Source organism: Sarcophilus harrisii, chromosome 3, assembly GCF_902635505.1.
Source record: "Sarcophilus harrisii chromosome 3, mSarHar1.11, whole genome shotgun sequence".
Taxonomy (NCBI): domain Eukaryota; kingdom Metazoa; phylum Chordata; class Mammalia; order Dasyuromorphia; family Dasyuridae; genus Sarcophilus; species Sarcophilus harrisii.
The window spans coordinates 187,781,615-187,805,602 of NC_045428.1; the positions used below are offsets into that span (position 1 = coordinate 187,781,615).

The 23,988-nt window shown below is 32.5% G+C and overlaps 1 protein-coding gene across 2 annotated transcripts in view; it reads left to right on the forward strand.

Moving 5' to 3' along the window:
• Window positions 1-22,917, forward strand: part of EPHA3 (EPH receptor A3) — a 427,207-nt gene extending 404,290 nt beyond the window's left edge. For both annotated transcript variants that reach the window (XM_031958855.1, XM_031958856.1), the window contains 2 exons: window positions 15,587-15,742; window positions 21,854-22,917. In XM_031958855.1, the coding sequence (XP_031814715.1) occupies window positions 15,587-15,742; window positions 21,854-21,959 (262 nt within the window). In that variant the 3' untranslated portion in view covers window positions 21,960-22,917. The remainder of the gene's footprint in view (window positions 1-15,586; window positions 15,743-21,853) is intronic.
• The last annotated feature ends 1,071 nt before the right edge of the window (window positions 22,918-23,988 follow it).

Below are 23,988 nucleotides of genomic sequence, written 5' to 3' on the forward strand. Positions count from 1 at the left end.
CCTTCACTTAAGTGAAGCCCAACCCCACCCATCTGCCTGTTTGTCTTGACCCAGTTTATCTGTCTTCAGTTTAGTTCTGGGGTACGTGTGTGACTCCCTACCCTTGTGTGTTCCTCCTACTGCTCTCACTTCTCTATGTCCAGGCCTTATGTGTCTTTGAACTGTGGAACGATCATGCCTTTCTTCCTTTTTCCCCTTTCCTCTTCAACAAATTCACATGATGTGGAAAAAAAAACAAAAAACAAAAAACAAAACAAACAAAAAACCTCTTTATTTAGAGGTTGGCAGAAAAGTCCACTTATATAAAATGAAACTCTCTCTATAGCTTTTGTCTCTCCCAATCAAATTATACCCTTTCTTCCTCTTTCTTCTCTATTGCATTACATTTTCCTTCCATTTTCTTTTTTCTTGTGAGATTATTAAAGAAGATCAAAACAGCTACCTAGTCCTCTTACTAAATTAGTTCTTCTTTAACTCTTGAAGATACTGGAGTTCTGAAAAGGCACTCATTTTTTCTCCCCCATTAAGATACAGACATTTTTTCATCTTGTATTTGCTTCCAGTTGTTCAAATGTGTTTACCTTTCTATTTACCTTTACTCTTTTTGATAGCAGATACCTTATCTTATATTTCTGATTTTTTCAGTCTTTCAATTAAGTTCTAGAATTTCTTGTCTCAGAATCATTGAGCTAGTCCAATCTAATTATCAAGGATTTTGTTTGGTAACATTTTGCTCCTTCTCTATTAAACTCTATTCTCTATGTTTAGTCTTCTTTCAATTCCTTTTCTAAAACTCTCAATTTTAAAAAAATATATTCATTTAAATAATTATTGTTTCATTCTTTTTCAGGAAATCTAGTAGTAGTCCTTTGGATTTGAGATATTTCATCTAGATCACATGAAATTTTCTCCTGTTTTCCACTTATTTGTTGAAATTTTCTGATCCGTAACATTTTTTTTTTTTTTTGGTGGTGCTTGTCATTGTTAACTTGTGCTTTCATTTTTTTTTTCCTGATCTTAGTTCCTGAAGTGGGACTAAGTGCTAAAGGAGTCTCTATTCTTTCATTTGGGATTTTTCATGGGATCATCATAAAAAAGAAAGGAAGGAATGAAGGAAGGAAGGAAGGAAAGAAGGAAGGAAGGAAGGAAAGGAGGAAGGAAGGAAGGAAGGAAGGAAGGAAGGAAGGAAGGAAGGAAGGAAGGAAGGAAATAGGAAGAGAGAGACTCATAATGACTGGCTCATTATTAGTGTACTTTAAACTTGTAAACAATAGAAAGTTTTAAAATATACTAACTTTTTAAACATTTGATATACAGTTTTTTACAATAATTATAGTTTACTAATTGTGGTAACAGTAACATTCAACTTACTGGATTGCTCAAAATTATGTGAATATAGTTTATTAATTTGAATTTACTTCTAAAGCTCAGATTTCAATAAGAAAAATAACATTGTTGATTTAGATTCATTTAAATCTATATTAAATATCTATTATTTTTCTTAATTGGCTCTGGGATCATTTGGAAAATTGCATGTCATTAAGCATGTTGAATCAAAGTGAATTTGGATAATATGAACAAATGTTTTAGGAAGAGAAATGTGTTCAATGTAATGATACCTACAGAATGATCATTTGAGGAATTTTAATGTAAATCAATATTGTTTTTATCTTTGTACATTTATGTAAAATTTTAAAAATGGGCATTCATATTGATTAATGTTTGAAATACTTATTTCAGGCATCAAAAAGGTGACAGATATGTGTATACATATATATTTCATATTGAAATTATTTTAACTTCATTGCTGTTATGAAGTATAACATAAGCTAGCACAAATCATGCATCCTTTTAAAATGTTTCTTCAATTCAGGAAAAAGATTTAGAGTCCCCTTGCTTCTTCTGGCTATGTAGTACTTTTGGCACCAATGAAACCTAAAATATCTTGATGCCATTTCAGTCTTGGTAATCTCAGGAAAACTTCAGGGTGGGGCTTCTCTGTTGGCATACAAGTGCCATCTGACAGTGGCTGCTGGAGATTCAACCCAGACCTGCAGAATGGATCTTCTCGTGTAAGAGGATGATACAAGGAGGCTGAAAGGCAGTTACTGTTCTCTGACCTGACTGAGAGGCCATTGCATTGCCTGACCTCTCTCCTCTTCCTTCTGCCTCCAATTTATTTCATTCCCAGCCTGCAACACCTGTGTCAACAAAGACTGCTTTGCTGCTCCTTCAGATATTATGATCCATACAGCTGTAGAGGCTTTCGGAGAACTGACCTGCCCCTTAACACTTCTCTTCATGTCTATATATTTTACTCTAAACAAGTGCTTCACAAGATCTAATTTGATCTGAATAAATAATATATATATATACACATATATTTTACATATGTAACATACAATAATATTACTAAACTAAATTGGACTAGAATATCTTTAAAGGTTTCTTGCCAAATTTAGATCCTACTACCTTTAATTTTTTTTTTTGTTTTTAATCCAGACATAATTTCATCCTTGTAGCATATTCCTGCTCCACCAATTTAGACTAACAACCCTTCTCTAATCAGAGGGTGATGGGGAGGAAGTAAGGGAAGGAAAGAAAGAGAGAGAGAGAGGAGTAAGAGAAGGAAGAGAGAGAAGTAAGGAGAGGACAGAAAAGGTGAGAGGTAGTTTTTTTTGTTTGTTTTCTATCTTAGTCTCTAAGACTATCTTACAGCAGGCTTACCAATTACTACCAATCTTAAACACTATGTGATTGTGATTTGAGGTTAAGGTCACATAGCTAATATGTGTCAGAGAAAGAACTTGAACCCAGACCTTGACTATAAATCTTGCTTACAATCTGCTGCATGGTGCTTCCCCTCTCCTATGATCTTTGGTGAAACTAAAGCATTTGCACCTTTTATATAATTGTCAAAATTAACCACAGAATGATTTCTTTGATTGCAACCAATAAGAATAACATGGGACACTTATACCTTCATTTATTGAATATCTTGATTGTTTGGAGAGTTAGTTTTTGTTTGATTTTACATTGAAAATGAAATGAGAAAGGTATGCTTCGGTGTTACTGCCATCCATTTACTAGATCTCTTCATTATTATCATGTGCAATATTTATTCTTTCATAATTTGATATATTTGCTCATGTTTGAAATAGATGCAAATGATTTGGTATATAAGTTTGTTCAGTGTACCGGTCTGTCCGTGTACACTGATTTTAGACTGCCAGGGCCATATATACCATATATACCAGTCTTCAGGATACCCCTTCCCTCCCCCGGAAACACACAAAGAGGAGCTGATCTTAAGGTGCAAAATAGCCTTTCTTTATTAGTAATCTCAGCAGGGGTTAACAGGAAGCAAAAGCAAGAGAGTGCAAGAGCAAGTGTGTGTGTGTGCCTGTGTGTCTCTCTCTGCATCTCTCTCTCTGGACTCAAAGTTGGTCATTTATATTTTCTCTCCTCTGGTATTACTCGGTGCTTAGCCCACTCAGCACTGAGTAAGTAGATCCACAGAAGGGAGACACCTGGAGTTGGTGCTGTATTCTAAGAGGAGGTCTAGCCATCTTAAGGAACCTATTAGCAGTTCCTTCAACACTTGTAAGACACAACCTCCTGCCTCAGAGGCAAAGCCCGTTTTTACCTCCTGGTCCACCCTGACCAGCTGACATAGCATACATGGCACTCTCAGATAGAGAAACATCCCTAACAGTTCAGCAGGATAATTATAATAAATTATCCAAATAATAATCTTAAAGAATAAGTGGGGAATTCAATTCAATTTTAAATGCAATCAAACTGTTTGTATTAATTTTAAATATTTCCATTTTCCTGAATTTCAAATAAAAAAAAAGAATTCTTAGAATAAGTTTCTTAGAATACCAAGCTGATTTTTGAGATTTCAAAAAATTCTCATTGGCCATATATTTGTACAATGTTATTATGTTATAGACTAAACTTAAAATTAATTTTAAATTTCAAAACCATCTGGAGCTTGGTGGCAGGTCTAAACAGGTGTGTTTGTACCAGTCTAAATATGTACATTAGGTATAATTTCAATTATCTAAATGCCAGAAGGCACACATTCAAGTTTTAGATTCTTAGTAGTATATAAAAATTGTTTAAGATTAAAGCATATCTTTAGAAATTGAGCAGACTTCTGCCATGCATAAATCTATTATTCAATACCTATTAATATGGCAAAATGATTATTCAATATATTAAGATCTCTTTAAATGTATTTTTCAAGTAAGTTCTTCATCAATTATTATTTTTGTTGATAATTGCCATAAATTTTGACTCTTCTCAATGAGATTAAGTTTTTAATACAGCACAGATCCTTTTAAATTTAATCTATGAGAGTTAGTGATAAAATTCAATATAAGGTAGGAATGTACATCATTAGGGCATATATGAAACAGATTCCAAAACTAATTTAATAATTATAGACTCAGTGCTGCAAAGGTACTTCAGAGGTGGCATGCTACAACCTTCCTTGAAGTAAGACCAAGTAACCCAAATCCATCCAATGTGAGATTTTCATGACTTTAAAGCTAGATTTTCCTAAAGTACAGATCTCACTCAAATTCCTACCTCCTATCTATTAAGCTCCAATGACTTCCTATTATTTTAAGGATTCTCTAAATGACTCAATGGATAAAGTGTCTGGACTTACCTGATTTCAAATTCATATGTTTACTAGCTGTATGAGCATAGGCAAAACATTTAACCTTCATTTGATCAGTTTCCTCTTCAGAAAATTGGGGATAATAATAGCATTTACTTTCCAGAGTTGTTGTGAGGATCAAATGAGATAAAAACACTTATCAGAGGACCCTGCATATAGTAAGTAAGTGATGGGGTTCTAGTGGCAGTCAGAGAGTTGTGGGAATCCCCTTTTGGTCAGCACAGGTCCTTTGTGAAAGAATTCATCACCCTGAAGAGTTTTAGGTTGGAAAGGAAGTTTCTTGTTGAATGAGAAGTCAGCTTTGCTAAAACACTGACTTCCTAGTGGTAAAGTCCTATTAGGGAAATGTAGGCTGGCACTGAAAAGAAAATGTCTTCTCAGCGGGCAAGCATGCTACTTTGGAAATTTTGCAAAGAATGAATAAACAGAAATCTATTTTATGTGCAGATCTTGGCAGGGGACTGGGGGCAGTTTGAGGTGATCAAACCAGCATATCCCAATTGAAGTTACTTTGGAGGCTTTTTCAGCCTGAATTTGAATGAAGATCCAGCTATCAATGGGAGTGATTTGCCTTAGAAATGGCCCAGCCAGGAGGATCACCTCTCATAGAGTCTCTGGAGTCTGGGGAGGTGGGGAGGGGAGGTCCAGGAATCAAAGGGGTCAGAATTTCAGTGTTAATCTTACAGATTAAAAGGGAACACAGTTTCACACCCCCCATCAGTAAGCATTATAAAATGTTATTAATAATAATATTATTGTGATGATTAATATGATTAATAATATGCATTTAAACCATTGTGTTTCAACCTGTTTATCTCAGTTTCTTCATCTATAAAATAAGTTGGAGAAGGAAATGGCAAACCACTCCAGTATCTTTGCTAAGAAAACCTGAAATGGGTTCATGAAGAGATGGGCATGACTGAAGTGAATAAATTTATTTGAAGTTTTTATTAGCAGTATTATTATTATTAATTTTTAACATAATAACAGCTTTTTTATTTTTCAAAATATATGCAAAAATAGGTTTTAACATTCACTCTTGCAAAACTTTTTGTTCCAAATTTTTCTCCCTCTCTTTCCCTTCCCCTCTTCCCTAGATAGCAAGTAATCCAATATAGGTTACATATGTGATATTCTTCTAAACATATTTCCATATATATATATATATATATATATATATATATATCATGCTGCACAAGAAAAATCAGATCAAAAAGGAAAAAATGAGAAAAAACAAAAAAGCAAGCAAACAACAACAAAAAGGTGAAAATACTATGTTGTGATCCACATTCAGTCTCCACAACTCTCTTTCTGGATGAAGATGGCTCTCTCCATCACTATTGGATATTCAGTCTCCATATCCTCTCTTTGGATGCAGTTAGCTCTTTCCATCACAAATCGATTGGAATTGCCTTGAATCACCTCATTGAAAAAAGTCTGGTCCATTACAGTTGATCATCACTTAATCTTGTTAACAGTATTATTATTTTTTATTAAAACTTTTTATTTACAGACATTTGCATGGGTAATTTTTCAACATTGACTCTTGCAAAACTTCTGTTGCAAATTTTCTCCTCCTTCCCCACACCCTTTTCTCTAGATGGCAGGTAGTCCAATATATGTTAAATATGTTAAAATTATATGTTAAATCCAATATATGTATACATATTTATACAGTTATCTTGCTGCACAAGAAAAATTGGATCTAGAAAGAAAAAAAATATCTGAGAAGGAAAAAAAATGAAAGCAAACATCAACAGAAAGCATGAAAATGCTATGCTGTGGTTCACACTCAATTCCCTGGGTGTGTATGCCTTTCTTCATCAATGAACAATCAGAACTGGTTTGAATCATCTCATTGTTGAAGAGAGCAACGTCCATCAGAATTGATCATCATATAATCTTCTTGTTGCCGTGTATAATGCTCTCCTGGTTTTGCTCATTTCACTCAGCATCAGTTCATGTAAGCCTCTCCAGGCCTCTCTGAAATCATCCTGCTGGTCGTTTATTCTAGAACAATAATATTTCATAACATTCATATAACATAATTTATTCAGCCATTCTCCAATTGATGGGCATCCATTCAATTTCCAGTTTCTTGCCACTACAAAAACGGCTGCCACAAACATTTTTGCACATGTGAGTCCCTTTCCCTCCTTTAAGATCTCTTTGGAATATAAGCCCAGTAGAAACACTTCTGGGTCAAAGGGTATGTGCAGTTTGATAACTTTTTGAGCATAGTTTTAAAAAGCAGTATTATTAACAATAATGACATTTTAATATATTACATGAAAACATAAATTATGCAGAACATAGAGGTCTGGCTGACATGCATGTGACCTACAACTCTTCTAAGTGTGGCAAAAACCAGATAAAAATGTTATTGAGAATTATTTAATAACAATAAATGTAATACAATAAAACCTAGATAATATTACATTTCAAATAAATCAATTTGTGGTCTGCAGGAATTCTTATGTTTGGTTAGTGGCCACCATTTCAATATGAATTTGTTCTGTTGTGGAATTTCAGTATGAGTTTTTTGGTGATGTGGAAAATGTAGAGAAAAAAATTTTATCCATTGTTGATATCTTGTTTGTATGTTTTTTTGCTTTTTTTGGAGGAAATAAGGGACTAGAATTGATGGGTGTTCTAGAAATGTTTTGAAGTTGCTATTAGATTCCCTCTTTTAGGATTTAGCATGATAACATACTTCCATGGATAATATATATATGTATGTATGTATGCACACACATATATACATACATACATAAATAAAGGCAACATGCTTATTGTTGGAATTTTTAACAATTCGTTGATGAAGAGATTTCTTTAGTGCTGTTATTAATAGGCGTGGGTTATATACAATGATAAAACAAGGAGAGGAAAAAAAATAGGACCCTGCCCATTTCTATTGTACTCTAGAGGGGCAAAACTATGAAAAGCAGCAAAAGGGGAAAAATATATATAAGCCTAATAGGAAGGAGGGGAAGAGAATAGAAGGAACATGATATTTTTGCTTCCCCTGAGCAAATATGTAATTTCCATGATTTCTTTTTAATGACTGCAGTGTGTGACTAGTAGGTACTGATTTATGAAAAGCTGTAAAAGATCAGGTGGAACTCTGCAGGACATCATTTACAGCTGCACAGATTGAAACTCATCTAATTTGTCCAGTAAAAGTGTGAGCTCATGATGCACATCATCCAACCCATAAATTCCCCAGTCAGACCACTGTCTGGGGGATGGGTCCAAAAAAATGCCTATTTATGCAGATGCTCAAAAAGTCCAGCATTCCCTTAGTACATGTGAGGAGACATCATAGGCTCTTCACAGTGAGAGACAAATTCCTATTCATTGATAAACTATCCAGATGTCCTCTCTGAGGAGACCGGAACCAATTTTTGCTTGCAAGACTCAGAGAAACCCTATGAGGAGAAAAATGATACTTTACAATGCTGGTTATTCTAGGGTCACTTACATTAAAATTATGTCTTTTTTTTTTTTTTTTGGTCTTGGTGATGCTTTGATCCAAGTTATAAACATAAAAACTCTGTTGGGCCACTCTAATCCCTAATCTCTGCATCCTGTTCTATTTCAACTTGTCTATACTAATTTGTTCAAAACTGTTGTTGAGACAGTCTCCCCCACCTCCCCTTTTAACTAAAGTTTCCATTGAAAGAATGAACTATTTTGAAATAGAAATTTACTCACACTTTATAATAAGGCACACTTCATAAATATTCTGAATAAATGTCCTGAGGTTTGATATTTCATACCTACAAAACTATAAATAAAATCTGATGCTATTCATGGGACAAACAGCAGGATTTAGGTAGGTGTTGCAAACACAGCTACTGTTTATCCCCAACATATTGTATTCTGGGACATTCTGACCATTGGTCTCTGGACAATTTTTAAAACTGTCATGTTGCCTAGTTTTCACATCATTTTCTTTTCTTACATTTCCTACAGCTGATTCAATATCTCTGGCCTTGTCTTCTGATATGTTAATATAGTAATCATTTCTCTAAACATGAAATTTGGAATTGCTAGAGGATTTTCTTCCCTCTATATCAACTATCCAAGTATTTTGTATGTCAATTTAGATTCTGAGTTTGGATGTAATAAGAACTGAAATTCTTCCAATTAGTTCCATTAACAGTAATATATATGTGTTTTTATTCTTCTACATGTATACATATATTTATATAAATATATGTATACATACAAATGCATAATCTTGTTCTAAATTTTAACTAAAACTTTAAAACTGTTAAGTATCAGATTTTTCGGAGGAAGGATATCAAAGACATAGCAATAAAACAAAGTACTGAATTTGGTATCAGAGATGTATCCAAATTATATATATATATCCCTTAATACTTAATACTAACTACTTAATACTTAAGTAGTGAAATTATCACTACTTAAGGGTTTGCTTTAATTATTTATAAGCTGACAGTTTGGAGTAGATGCCCTTTAAGATTAGTTCCAGCTTTAAACCTAAGATTTTATCAAAACAGCTTATTTCAGGGGAAAAAGGATTTGAATTTACAAATTGCAGTTCTCTAATTTCCAAATACTTTTCACATAGTTTTAAAAAATTGGGACTTTTGAGGTGCATGATAATTAAAAAAACCACACTATGACTTTCATGATTAGTCATTATCAGTTGACAAATTTAGAAGGAAAAAAACCAAACAAACATTTTGGGTTGGATTATGTTAGACTTTTTTGTGACCCTGTGAACATACTGTCCATAGGGTTTTCTTGACAAAGATAATTGAGTGATTTGTAATCTCCTTCTCCACTGGATTAAGATAAACAAAGTTTTAGGTAATTTGCCCAAAATCACACAGCTACTAAGTGTCTGAAGCCAAATTGGAACTCCTAACTTCCTGACTCTAGGGCTCAGTGCTCTCTTAACTGGGTCAAATAACTACTTTGGTCAGAGAGCTAGTAAAGTATCTGAAGTTTGATTTAATAAATCTTCTTGACTCCAGGAAAGAACACTACACATAATTAAAATAAACTAGCTTCATAAGTTAGTAAAAGTCAAAGGCAAAATTTAAAATCAGGTCTTCCTGATTCAACCCTCTATTCAATATACTACCTTTTGATATATTCATTTATTTGTAACTGTAAACTAATATATTTCACAGTTTATAAAATATATTCTTAATAAAATATTTTTTTAAAAAATGAAATATGAAATGTGAAATTGTATTTAATTGCTCAAAAAGCAATTTTGTATGCACAAAAAGTTTGTCAGTTGTTTTTAATCTAGTCAATATGGTTCATTATTTTTGAAAATCTTAGTTTAACATTTTATTATATATCAAAATGTGATAATTTGCTGAAAGTGAACAAACAAATGAGATCACTATCACCTACTCCTCTGTATTATGTATACTTTGCATTATATGTGAGACATCAGACCATTCAAAATAATCATGTGAAAGCATCCGTATCTGTCCATATATTAAATATAAGTAAGGCTTAATTCCTTCCTTTTTATTTTTAAAATTTTCTTCTGGCATTTGTAATTCTTTTTTTTTCCTTTAAATTCAGTTAGATATGAATCACCAATCATGTCACATCTCTTGCTTTTCTATTACGATATCTGGAGAATGAATGGAAACTATATCTTACCACTGAGAAGTGGATAACACAAGGTGTGTGGAACAACATTCCATTTATTTAAGGAAGTCATTGACTGATAAGAATTAAAGATTAGAATGAATGATTGCTTAGTGAGAATGAAGCTTTTTAGTTTTAATGCCATTATCTGAAATATAAATTTAAGAATACAGAAGTTACCATGCTAGAACCTAGCAGTAGATGTTTCTGGAGTATTTCTTTATTCTATTATCTGAGTCAATCAATAAACATTTATTAAACACCTATTATATGCTAAGTACTATGCTAAATGCTTTAACACACCCTAGGTACCAAAGCAATGACAATTATTCAGGTCACCTTTAGGTTTTCTTTTAGATTCCTTCCAGTAGTTCTTCCTCTGAACCATTGCTGGATATATATATATATATTTTTTTTTTGATCAGAGTTAATTTTTCAGGTACATTTTTTCTCTTGGGCTAACTTCCTGTTTTTTCTTGAATTTGGGGACTGGATGCATGGAGCATCTAAATTTAGCAGCAAATCTAATTATTCATTTAAATGGTCCAGTATTAGCTTGAATAATCCAAATTTGTGAATTTCTAAAGATTTAGAAGAGTCTATCTTTGATCTCTGCATACTATATGGCTGGCAATTTTAAAGATCATATCAGAGATGAGGATTAAGATCCACATTAATCTGTTTACTCAGGCTCTTTACATCTATTTTTGTACTTTCTTCTGTGGGAGCTCTAAAGACAATAATTTGAATTAATTCAGCAGTTATAGTTAGCCAGAATGATAGAGATTAAAGAAGATTAGATCATTGATTCATGATCCATGTGAAAATCTGTGAAATATGTTTAGCAAATGAAGCTTGAGTATTATGCTGTTTTTTCCCTTTCTTCAGAACAAAACTATGAAAAGTCACCTGCAGGATCCAGAAATCTGTGGGCCTCTGTGGTATTCCACTTTAATTTCGGCTTTTTTCATTATCACTTGTTCATTCCAATTAGAGATAATTTTATTTAATTTTCCCATACACAAGTTCCCAAGGTCATATCATTGTTTAAATTTAAAGTCGTAATAATGGGGTCTAGATTTTGGGGTTCCTGGTCATGATGAGGTTAGGGTTCCTGGTGCTCAGGGAGTTAAATGATGAGGTTAGTGGCAGGTTTGGGGTTCAGGGAAACAAATGAAGAGGTTTGGCTCCCTTAGATTCCCTTAGGATTTGGTGCAAGGTAGGGAGTTGTGGGAACCCAGCTCTGGCAGTTTAGAGGTCCTTTGTAAAGGAATTTATGAACCTGAAGAACTATGCATGAATAGAAAGAGTGAATTCTTTGGTGGTGAGGTCCTGACAGAGAAGTAAAGTTTCCAGTGGAAGAATCCTGACAGAGAGATATAAAGTCTTTTTAGAGAAATAAATGAGAAAGATAAAGAGATGGTAACGCTGAAAGAGAATATCATTTCAGCAGGCAGAGGTTGTTGTTATGCCAGAAAGAGAGAAGTTCCTTGGCATGTTAGATCCTCTCCAAGGACTGAGCTCCAAGTTGACTAAACTAGCAGCTCTTGATGGGGGCTGAGTGTATTTTGAGCTGGAAGCAGAGAAAATCTTAGAATTGAATAAGTGTAATCTCTAGCCTTGGATTCAACTAGCCCCACTTAGATAACAGAATGAAGCTGTTTATCCTGTTTCTCTCAGGCGGGGTCTTTCACAGAGGCAGGGTTCAAGGAGACTCTCTCCTTCAAGGAGCTTCTCAAGTGCTTTACCTCATGCTTCACCCCAAAGTCAGAGAGAGAGATAGAAGGAGAAAGAGTTTTGGGGTTCATCTCATCAATTACACATTATCCCCCTCTACAAGTTTTTTTTTCCCCCAGCCAAATAGTCTCTTTGCTGTTTCTTATACACAATACTTTATCATTCATTAATTCCCTTATCAACTCCACTATCCTACTCTCCACAATGGCTCTACCAAACCTCTTCATTCCACCTCCATTGTCTCAGTTGAAATTCTTGATTCATATTTACAGATAAAAATGAGATCATTTGCTACAAGTTTCTACTTATCTCCCTTTCCTTATACTATTTAGATGCCTTCTGCCACTACCTCTTCCTTTATCCCTCCAGTCTTCCTGATCTATATCTTACCCCTAGACCTTGAAGAAAGAATGATACTAGAGCAATTTTTCCTCACTTAAATCCAACTTATTGCAAGTCATGACATCTCCTTTTAATGTCATAGTCCTCTTTGAGAATGAAGGACAAATAAAAACAACAATAATCTATCCCTGTCTCATACCAAAAAAATTGTATACCAATATTATTGGTGTTACTTCTTACCAAGTCTAATCCTTCCACATGAACAAGCAACCTCATTACAACCTATACCCTTCAAAAGATTTTTTTCCCTCTGCTATTCCCCATTCTATCACTTACCTTCATTCTCTACCTACTGGTTACTCATACTACCATACACCCATATACCCCTGTCTCTCCCTTTCTTGAAAAACTTTCACTTGATCCTTCAATCCCTGATAGCTATCATCTTATATTTCTCCCACCCTTTGTGACTAAACTCCTTTAGAAAACTTTTCACAACAGATATCTCCATTTCCACTCATCTTATCTTCTTTATTACTTTCTGCTGAGAAATAACAATGATGATAATGATGGTAGTAGAATCTTAGCTATAAAGTGAATAGGAGGGGAAAACTCTTAGCTTTACTTTAGTTCCATTTGGTAACTTGGTAGAAACAAATTAGAAAAAATCCTCCGGTCATGTGGATTAAGAATAGGCATAATTGGGACAGACTATTAGAACTTTCCTATCATATTTCACTAAAATACTAATTTCAAGCACCTGAATAATTGATTTTACTAGGTTTTTGTAGTTGTTATCTTGATTTGGTTTGGTTTGGTTTGGTTTTGATCTAGGCCTGTGATTTTGTCCATATGAATAAACTTCCTGCTATGGAAACTCCTTTTCTTCATTCAGATCATCAATTTATCTGTGATTTATATTATTTCAGAATTGTCTAGGATTTTGGTAAATTAGGTGATGAGTCACTTTGAAATACAGCTAGTATATGTCAGAAACGAGACTTGACTCCAGACTCCAAGCTGGCATTCTGTGCTGTATGCACATAGCCTCACTTTCTCATATGATAAAAACAAGCAAACAATTTGTTGGATAGATTATGGTTAGTTAATCTATGTCAGGCTCAGTTCAGTAGAGAATCATGAATTGATTACTCCCATATCCATATCTGTAAAGGGAAAGTGATAAACAAAAATATCCCTGAGCTTAGTTTCAATGATCTGTACCTAGTGTTGTCCAGATTTCCACAACATAATTCCCTGAGCTATGACTTGGTGGTGGTGAGGCTTTGTGGATTGGGAGGCATTATTGCCAAGAAATGAATTCTGATTTAATTTCTCATCAGGAACATCTGAGAAAATTTTATTGTTATTTTCTTTAACATACAATATCTATCAAACTCATGTAATAGGCTTCTTAGTATAGGCAAACAATGATGGCTTCTCTTTCTATTATTCTTTTGATTTGACATATTTCTAAACCTGGGGAAAGCCAATGGGTTGACATTATGACAACAAATTATCTGGGTTTTTGTGTATCCATAATTCGTTAATTGGGATATCCTCAGGATATTTATTATAGCTTATCCTATGCATTTGGTTCTCTGGCATCTCTTATTTTCTGCCTACAGCACCAGCCTCCCTTCATTTTTTTATTTTTTTTTTTTTACTTCTTGAGCATCTTCCCTTATGATATTTCTTATATTTAAGTCAGAATAGTAATATACTGCCAATTACTTTTGCCTACCATGCCCTTTGGAAAACTTTCATTGCCTGTTGTGAAAATTCACTTTAGGAAAATTAACTAACAAACAACAACAAAACAGATAAAGCTATGTGTTTGGAAATAACATATGAACAATAGATGGAATATTGGACTTAATTCCAAGAAGAATAGAGTTTGAAACCTGTCTCAGAATCTTACTAACTATATTATATTAAGCAAGTTATATAGTCTCTGAGGCTCAGTTTCCTTATCAGTAAAATGAGAATTGGATTAGATCCAAGGTGCTTTTAAACTCTAGATCTCTGATTTTGTGAAGATGCTAGGAAAATCACTTTACCCCCCCTAGTTTTTTCATTTGCAAAATGGAGATACAATAACATTTCCCTCATAAGGTTATAGTAAGAATCAAAAGAGATAGTATATGTAACATATTTATCAAACCTTATAATGTTTAAAGACATTATGATTATTATTGCTGTTATTATATATTGAGATCATTTCATTTTTGGAAAGCAAATATAAAAAATTAAGCACAAGTGGGAACTTATAATCTTATCACAGTGAGGATGTGGCCTGACCATAAAAATTCCACTATGAAACTTGGACTGTTTGTTGTCTTTTCATGATTTTATCAGTTTGTGTAAAGACCATTCTCATAAATATTTTGTAGAAATTAGAAAGCAAGAAAATGAGTTACTTCTTTGTTTTTATTTTTTCATATTAAAAGTAAAAAAAATAAAGATTTTGCTTTTATATAAGAACATATATTTTTCATTCTTTTGAAATAGTCTCCTCTAAGTATCTTGAAAAGCATATTTAGATGCTTTGAGTTCATGTGCTCCAGGATACTAGTTTTTCAGTTATCACTAATTACATTTAGATTTTGATTCCTTTTGTGGTATGATTCCTTAATGGAATCCATGACATTATCTGTAGCAACACCAACAGTTAATGCAACTTTACATTCCCTTTAAGTACAGTCTGGAAAGTTCAAACAAATCTTCAGAAAGCAAAGTGAATAATATCTGCAAATGAACATTTAGTGTGCAGAATATGAAATAGGAAGAGAACATATTTCCTAAGCAATCAGACTAGTATTTTGGCCTTCTTTTCTACTCACCTAAATATATTCTAAATTAGCATCATCTTTGCTAATGGTTAAACAAATTAAATTATAATGTAAGCATATATATATATATCCTGCTTTGGCAAAGCTTTAAAATACAGGTATGAGCTGAGTAGTCAGACTACTTAGACAAGATGATTACACAGTATTCCTTCAAAATGCCAATTTGAACAAATGAGGCCTAAGTGGTAGATGAATTCCACAAATGAGCAGCGAAGCCACATGTAGCCTAGAAGCCCTGATGATGCTAATACCAATTTTTGGACACAATGTGAGCCTTTGCTGATTCTTTATACTTAGACTTCAGGAATTTCTTTTCTTCCAGGCCATCAAACCTTCTCTTGGACCAAAGCAGTGTTGACATCACTACCTTCCGCACAACAGGTGACTGGCTCAACAGTATCCGAACAGGACAGTGCAAGGACATCTTTACAGGCGTGGAATATACTTCATGTGATACCATAGCCAAGATTTCCACAGAGTAAGAAATTATCCTTATTATAAAGATTCAGAAAAATTGTGCAATGTTTTCTAATAAGAGCATAATTAACTATTTATTATTCAAAAGCAGCACAGCGAATAGAGTGCTCCATATAGTATCAAGAAGATCTGAATTTGTATCCAAGCTCTATGATACTGGGTAAAACATTTGACATTTCTCTCCCTCAGTGGATGCATCTATAGAATGGAAATAATAATCACACTTTCTTGAAGTTACTGTGAGGATAAAATGAGGTAATATTTGGAAAAATTATTTGAACACCCAAAGTGTTTTATACCTGCTATCATCAACAACATTGTAATTATTATTATATTATTATTATTATTATTATCCATTATAGCTTTGACAAATCTCCTTTTTCTTTTTTATAACTAGATCCAAAGATTCTTTCTTCCATCTTTGTACTCCCTAAAATAGGCAAGGACACACATACACTCTTTATAGTACAACTATATCACTTTAGTCTAGTCTTATTTTGACGCCCCTTCTTCTGTTTATGTCAGTTATTCTCACAAAAACTCCCTTTTACATTTATGGATAATTGAAAATTCCTTGTTTACCATCATTAAATCTATTGATTCTTTCTTCTCTTTTGACATGGCAGTTTTTATTATGAGTTGTTTTCCCCAAGATGACTAAGAAGAAAAAAAAAACAAAAACAAAATTTTAAGGCCAATTCCATTCTAAATGTTCACAACTAATTGGCATGCATTCTATATGATATATCAAAAATAAATATTAAAAAGCAATTTTCTGATGCTGTGTATAGAGCAAATGTCACTCAATATAGAAGAGGACTTAGACATGACCCTGGATGGTCAAATCATGTATGAGGACCTAAAGTTAGAAAGGTATAGTGATTCTAGTTCTGTCATTTACTGACAATATAATTATGGATATATTTTTCCTCAGCCTTAATTTACCTCTGCAAAATAGAAACATTAATAATGACCCTTTAACAAGAATCCTAAGAGAATCAAATGAAATAATTTCTGTGAAATTATATTTTTTAAATGTAAGGTGGTATTATTATTATAGTATCAAGACATGTAGTATAAGTTTTTAGAATTATTTCAACTAGTTTGCTCCAAAGCCATGCCTGATAAAAATAGTTTAATAATAAAATTGCTGCTTACAACTTCATTGATTAATCATTTCAGGTGATTCATTTTACTTACCTCCTGACAGAGCGATAATAGATTTAGAATACATAATAAAGTTTCAAATTATCAATTTAATGAGTTATATTTGGAAAAATGGTAAGTGTAAAACTTTACCTGCATCCTACCAAATTGAGAGCCATAAGAGTATCATCTTGAAATAAAGTGTTGTGAATATATAAAATAAATAACATTTTAAGGAGCCAAGTAAAGTGGTACTCTCTCTCCCCCCCCATTATTTCACCTCCAAAATAAGAGTGTAAAAGATGAATTCTAAGGCTGATTTGCTTAAGATAGCATTTATCCCTGTTAATGTAGTCTAAGTCATTGCTATTGAAAGGTGAAGTAAATGAAAATAGAAATTTTTCATTTTTATTCTTCATATGATATTCACTTTCCACTTTTCCTCAAAAGTTAACAAAATCAAGTACACATTTTGTCCTTCTTGCCCATAATTATAATTGATTTCATAATACATAACTTACACATTGAGTTAATAACATGAGTTAAAAACATAACTTACACATTGAGTTAATAATATGAGTTAAAAACATTTCTAAAGGGGGAGAATATCCAGAAAAGTATTTTGAGGTGGTCCTATGTGCCTCAAATTTCTTGTACATTTTTGTTATAATAGAATTGATTTTGTGACTAACAGAAATTGTCCTTAAGAATGCATTCAAGATTTTTCCCCTGGAGCTTTTGAAACTTTGCATGACCATTCCTTTGTCATATCCCTATATCATTTCCCTATATCATAGTCATAAATCTAGTCTTTATGTATTTATTTTCTCACCTTCCTTCATGGATTTAGCATTTAGTCCTGACTTACACTTCCATTGGTTTTGATTTCAATAAGACTTGCAAGAAGCAAAACTTTGCAAAGGGCTTCATTCACTCCCAAATTGATCTCTTCATATATTTTGCCACAATTATTTTCTTAAATGTTTTTCAAAGGGTGTTTATAAAGTAGTTGACCTCAAATGTCATAATTTTTTGGTTTTGAAATCTTTTGTCTCTTAAAGATTTTTTTTTGTTTATTTCATTCAGAATTTGGTCATCATATTTGTTATCAGCTAGATTTGTCATTTACACTAATGTTCTATATATCAAGGGAGAAGTGTATAAATATCCTTTAATAAAGAAAAGGAAAATAATATGACATAAACTGGGTATAGACCAATATTTCACACCAATGTATTCATTCAAAATGAATACATGATTTAGACATAAAGGGTGATACCATAAGTAAATTAGGAGAGTAAGGAATTGTTTACTTGTCAGTTCTCTGGAGGGCATAAGAATGTATGACCCAACAAGAGATAGAGAACATTATGAAATTCAAAGTGGATTATTTTGACTATACTAAATTTAAAAGTTTTTGCATAAACAAAATCAATTCAACCATGGTTAGAAGGAAAGCAGAAAAGTAGGAAAAGTTTATAGCTTGTGTTTTAGATAAAGGCCTCATTTCTCAAATATATAGAGAACTGAGTCAACAATTTAAGATCATAAATAAATTATTCCCCAGCTGATACCTGATCAAAAGAAATCAATAGGCAGTTTTCAGATGAATAAGTTAAGACTATCTCTAATCAATAAAAATGTTTTAAATGAATACAAATTAGAAAAATGCACATTACAACTCTGAGCTTCCATCTCACATCTATGAGATTGGCTAATATGTCAGAAAATGATAAGTGCTAAATAATATGTAGGATAATTAGAACATTAATGCATAGTTGGTAGAGTTGTGAACTGATCCAACTGTTCTGGAGAGCAATTTGAAACTGAGCCTAAAGGGATATAAAACTATGCGTACCTCTTGTTATAATAATATTACTACTAAGTCTATACCCCAAAACGATCTTTAAAAAGATCTTTTATATGAATCCTTTATAAAATCATATATATAATCAAAATTATTTATAGCAGCTCTTTTTGTGCTAGCAAAGAATTGGAAATTTGGGGCATGCACATCACTTGGTAAATGGCTAAACAAATTGTGATACACAAATGTAATGGAATACTTTTGTGTTATAAAAAATGATGTGCCAGTGAATTTCATGAAAACCTGGAAAGAATTACATGAACTGATGCTGCATGAAATGAGCAGAACCAGAAGAATATTATACACAATAATAGCAACATTGTATGATTATCAACTTATGATTGACTTAGCACTGTTCACATCCAGAGAAAGAACATGCAGATTTTTTTTTTCACTTTTGTTTGTTTGTTTTTCTTTCTCATAGTTTTTTCCTTTTTTGTTCTGATTATTCTTTCACAACATGACTAATATGGAAATATGCTTAACACAATTGTACAGTATAACATATCAGATTGCTATCTGTCTTGGCGAAGGAAAAAAAATGAGAGAGGGAAGAAGGGAGAACACTTTTTTGTTGTTGTTGTTGTTGTTGTTGTTGTTGTTTGCTGAGGCAATTGGAGTTAAGTGACTTGCCCAGGGTCATACAGCTAGAACATGTTAAGTGTCTGAAGCCAGATTTGAATTCAAGTCCTTCTGACTTCAGGGCTGGTACTTTATCCACTCTGCCACCTAGCTGACCTAAGAAGACTAAATCTTATAAAAATGAATGTTAAAACTATCTTTCCATGTAGTTAGAAAAAATAAAATGCTATCTGGTGCCTGCCTCAACTCTTGATGATGCAAGGAGGAGGAAGAAAGATGGTGGTAGGAGTCAGAAGATTGTGTTGTTCATTTAAGGGAAAGCTGCATCTAGGGCTCCAAGTAGGAGGAGGAGGGAAGAAATGCAAATGAAGAGTGTAAATGGGAAATCTAATTACTTATCATAGGAACATCTAATTACTTATCATGGGAATGAGAAAATTAGTGTAGTTCTCCAGTATAGAAGAAATTGGTGTATTACAGAAAAAAGAACACAGCATCTAGATTTAGAGATCATCTTATATGACCTTCTACAAATTAGTTTATATGCCTATTATATGACAAGAAATGAATAATTGAGAAATATTACTTTAAGGAATGCAAAGTATTTTACACATATATTAGATCATTTGGTATAAAATAATGTACATTTTTTCTATATTCCAAAGTAATACAACCTCCAGCTCTCTAGTGATTGTGCTAACAGTATGTTTTGTGCTCTGGTACTTTAGCAGGTACTATTGAGATACAGAATCAATTAATCAAAAATGGTACAAATTAAGTTGACTAATAACGTTAATGAATTAATAAACTTAATAGTGTTGGGGTTTTATTATTAGCCATTGGTTAAAATCACATAATATTACACAGGAAATATTTTTGAATTGATTAAAAGAATTACACATGCCTTCGGGTCTATGTGTATTACAGAATGAATTCCAGAAGGAAATAGCTATGTAGGAGTGTTTGAGCCCCCTTATGCATGTGCCAGAAAGTGCAAAGTGGATTGTTATGCTTTTCTTCTTTCTATTAATTATGTCATTGGAGATGCTGAGCCATTTACAAATAATGTATCTCACTGGAAGATCAAAGGGACAAAAGCAGGCACACCAAAGAAAAACACCTTCAAGGAGCATGACTTCTTTCCAGGGGGAGAACAGTATAGTTATGGATTTTTACAAAGGCACTGACTGACTTTTGGAATTCATAAGAGAGATATGCCTCAAGGAAACTTCATGAAAATTCTTTAATGGGAAGAAGTGTTTAATCTTTAGTCAAACCAAATTTGTTTTCTCAGAATTTCTCCTCAAGGATCTTCTCTGTGAAATGTCACAGCAGATACCACATTTGGGGGTAGATGATAATGTTTTACAACACCTAGTCTTGCTATGCCTTTCCAGTAATGTGCCTTTATAAAAAGTAATTGACATTAACTAATTGGCTGATACAAGAGAGATATTAATTGGTTAATTAATATGGGGAACACACAAGATAATATCTCATGAGCAATAATATAAATATCGCTCAAGTCCTATCTCTAAGAATTATACAAGTAAAATTGAGAATTGAGGCATTACCCAAGAGTGGGTACTATAATACTACAAGAACAGACATAGGCTAGATATGCAAGTCAAAATGAGTTTTGAATGAATATGTGTCATAATATGTTATTAAGAATCCCAGAACTGAACTATGTTTCTAGGTTCTAAAGTTTAATATAGAAACTATGTCCATGTGTAAAACATTCCTTTCTTGGTAATGCTATCTTAAATTAATAACTGAGTTAGTGATATCGACCAACTATCCTACTCAAGATGGAATTTCTTGAGTAATGTAAACAATCATAAGGTATGCTATTTTTATCAAACATTCATTAAAATATGTTTATAAGCACAGATTTAGTTAGTTATATGAATAGTTTGAGTATGATTTTTAAGACACCTGACTATGCTAAAAGCATGATTGAAGATGACCCTAGAAAATAGAAATATACCAAAGATGTCACATATGGGTAAAGAGTTATTCATTATTATATGAATTCAAGAGATGGCGAATGCTATTTGTGAATATGTTTCACTTAAGTACTGTAAAGTATCAGCACTTGCAAATAACTTGTTTAGATCAATATGACTCTGAATTAGTTGTTTTTAAAAAATGCTAACGATATTAATAGTTGACGTTTATATACAGGATTAATAATTGGCATTTATATACCAATTTGAGGTTTGTAAAATATTTTACACATATTATCTCATTTGGAACTCACAATGACCTGAGAATTAGTTGCTATTATTACCCCATTTTAAACACAGTTTCCCCAGTTACTTAGCAAATAATAAGCAGAATTTGAATTCAGATCTGTCTGATTTCCTGTCCTACATGCTGACTACTACAACAACCTACTCTATTGAGTTGTGTGTGTGTGTGTGTGTGTGTGCATGTGTATGTGTGTCTAGTTGTATGTAACTGCTAGTTAATACACATTTAAAGAACTCACTGTATTTCTTGCACTTCTTACAGTGACATGAAGAAGATTGGTGTCACCGTTGTTGGACCACAAAAGAAGATCATCAGTAGTATTAAATCTCTAGAAACACATAGCAAGAATGGTCCTGTTCCTGTGTAGAAGAGCATATTGATGAGATCTTGATAAAGTGGTTCCTGCCAATGGTGCAGTGACAGTTGGAGTTAGCATATTTCAGCACTGAGAATATGGACAGGTTCTATACCCACAAAGACACTCAAATAAGAGTAAAAAATGCCTTAAAATCAGAGTGATAAACTTTTTTTTAACATTTGGTGGATGGTTGGATGGATGTTTTTTCCCCTTATAGTAAATGAGTGATTATACATTCAGAAAAATTCATTTAAGTCCTTCAGAACAGAACTGTGAATGAGGAGCCATTGAACATAAACTGATGATCATAAAAATATAAACTGAAAATCATAGTGGACACATGGGCTGTGTTTGATAACAGCAGCCTATATTGAAGAAAAAAGACTTGCAGTATTTTTCTATACAAGAGATCTGTAACAAGCAAAATAGAGGATTTTATACCTCAATCTGATCATATTGACTATCTTGCCATTCTAATACTCTCATCTATTTAAAAAATGCAAAATAAAGTTTGTAGAGGGTTTTAAGTAATACTTTACAAATGTTTTCCTGGCCTTATGTTAGATTCCTGAAGTATGTTCATAAAAAAAGCATCAATTTTTGGAAAAATATTTATTTTTTTGCATTTTTATTGTTTTATATTTATGTTTTGATGTTTAAATTGGAATTGTTACTGCCAAGTGCCAAATGCTTCCTCAAAATGTCAATATTAGGGAACATAACTAACTAGACAAATAGTAATACCAGTTAGTTTCTACATTTATGGAACATCCACTCCTCTTCTTTATAAACATATATATATATATATATATATATATATATATATATATGTATTTATCTAAGAAGGAAAAATATAAACTATTTTCCAATATGTGCATTAAAGTAAGTCCTGAGAGTTTAAGCATTTTGTCTCTCAATTTATCAAGATATGTTAAGCACCTAGCTTAGTGCATTATACAGCTTATAATTATATATATATATATAAAATTATATATATATATATATATATATATATATATATATATCCTAATAAATAACACTGACATATGACTTCCTTAATTGGTAAAGCTACTATCCCTGACTCCATGTTCTCTGGATAGACATTAGTAATATTGGAATGAATTGTAATTTAATTTTCAATTGCTTACAAAAAGGTCTGTCAATTATAACACAATCTCTTTATGTCCCTAAATAGATGATTTCACTATCTATTGATAGTGAATACTTAGTGAATATTGATAGTGATAATGACTTACAATCTTTTTTTTTCTGAATAATAAACCTTTACCAAATGCCAAATTAAAGCAAAAAACAAACAAACAAACAAACAAACCAATGAGCTAAAGTGTTGGCCAAAATGTTGAATCTAACAACTTTGTAGAGGTCATTTAGTCTCATTGTTTCAGTTTATGTCTATTCACAGTAAGTGATAGTAATTAAGTAAACATACTTTACTTTACTTTTAAGTCAATGAATTCATCAGTGTTGATATCACTGTAAAATATTATTACAGTAGAGAGTCCTCCATTTATACTCTGTGGCTATGTTGATAAGCTGTTAAGCAAGGACCACATTAAAAAACAAGCTTGAATGTTTTTAGTAGACCAACATCTACGTCTTTGTTATCCATCTATCCAGTGGCTCAAAATCCATAGAGTATTAAATGTAACCATTCTCTGTAGGAGTTAAGATTTGCAACAAAAGGTGACTATGAACAAGCTCATAAATATCTGAGAATATGCGCCTGGAAGAAAACTAATAATATGTGCTGAAAGTTGATTTATCATTTTCTGTGATCTTCTTAAACGATTTAAAAGTTGAAATTTCACACATGTCAAGGAAAAAGGAAGCTTATTATTTTTCCACAATAAGTAGAATACACACAAACACTACATCCTCTAAGTAACAACAAAATGGAAATTTACTGATGTCATATAAGAAACAATGCTAGATCAAAATTCATAAATGATGATTGTTAGTTACCTTTGGTGCAAGTTAGGTCACTGCTTCAGCTTTGAATTAATACTTAAATTCTATC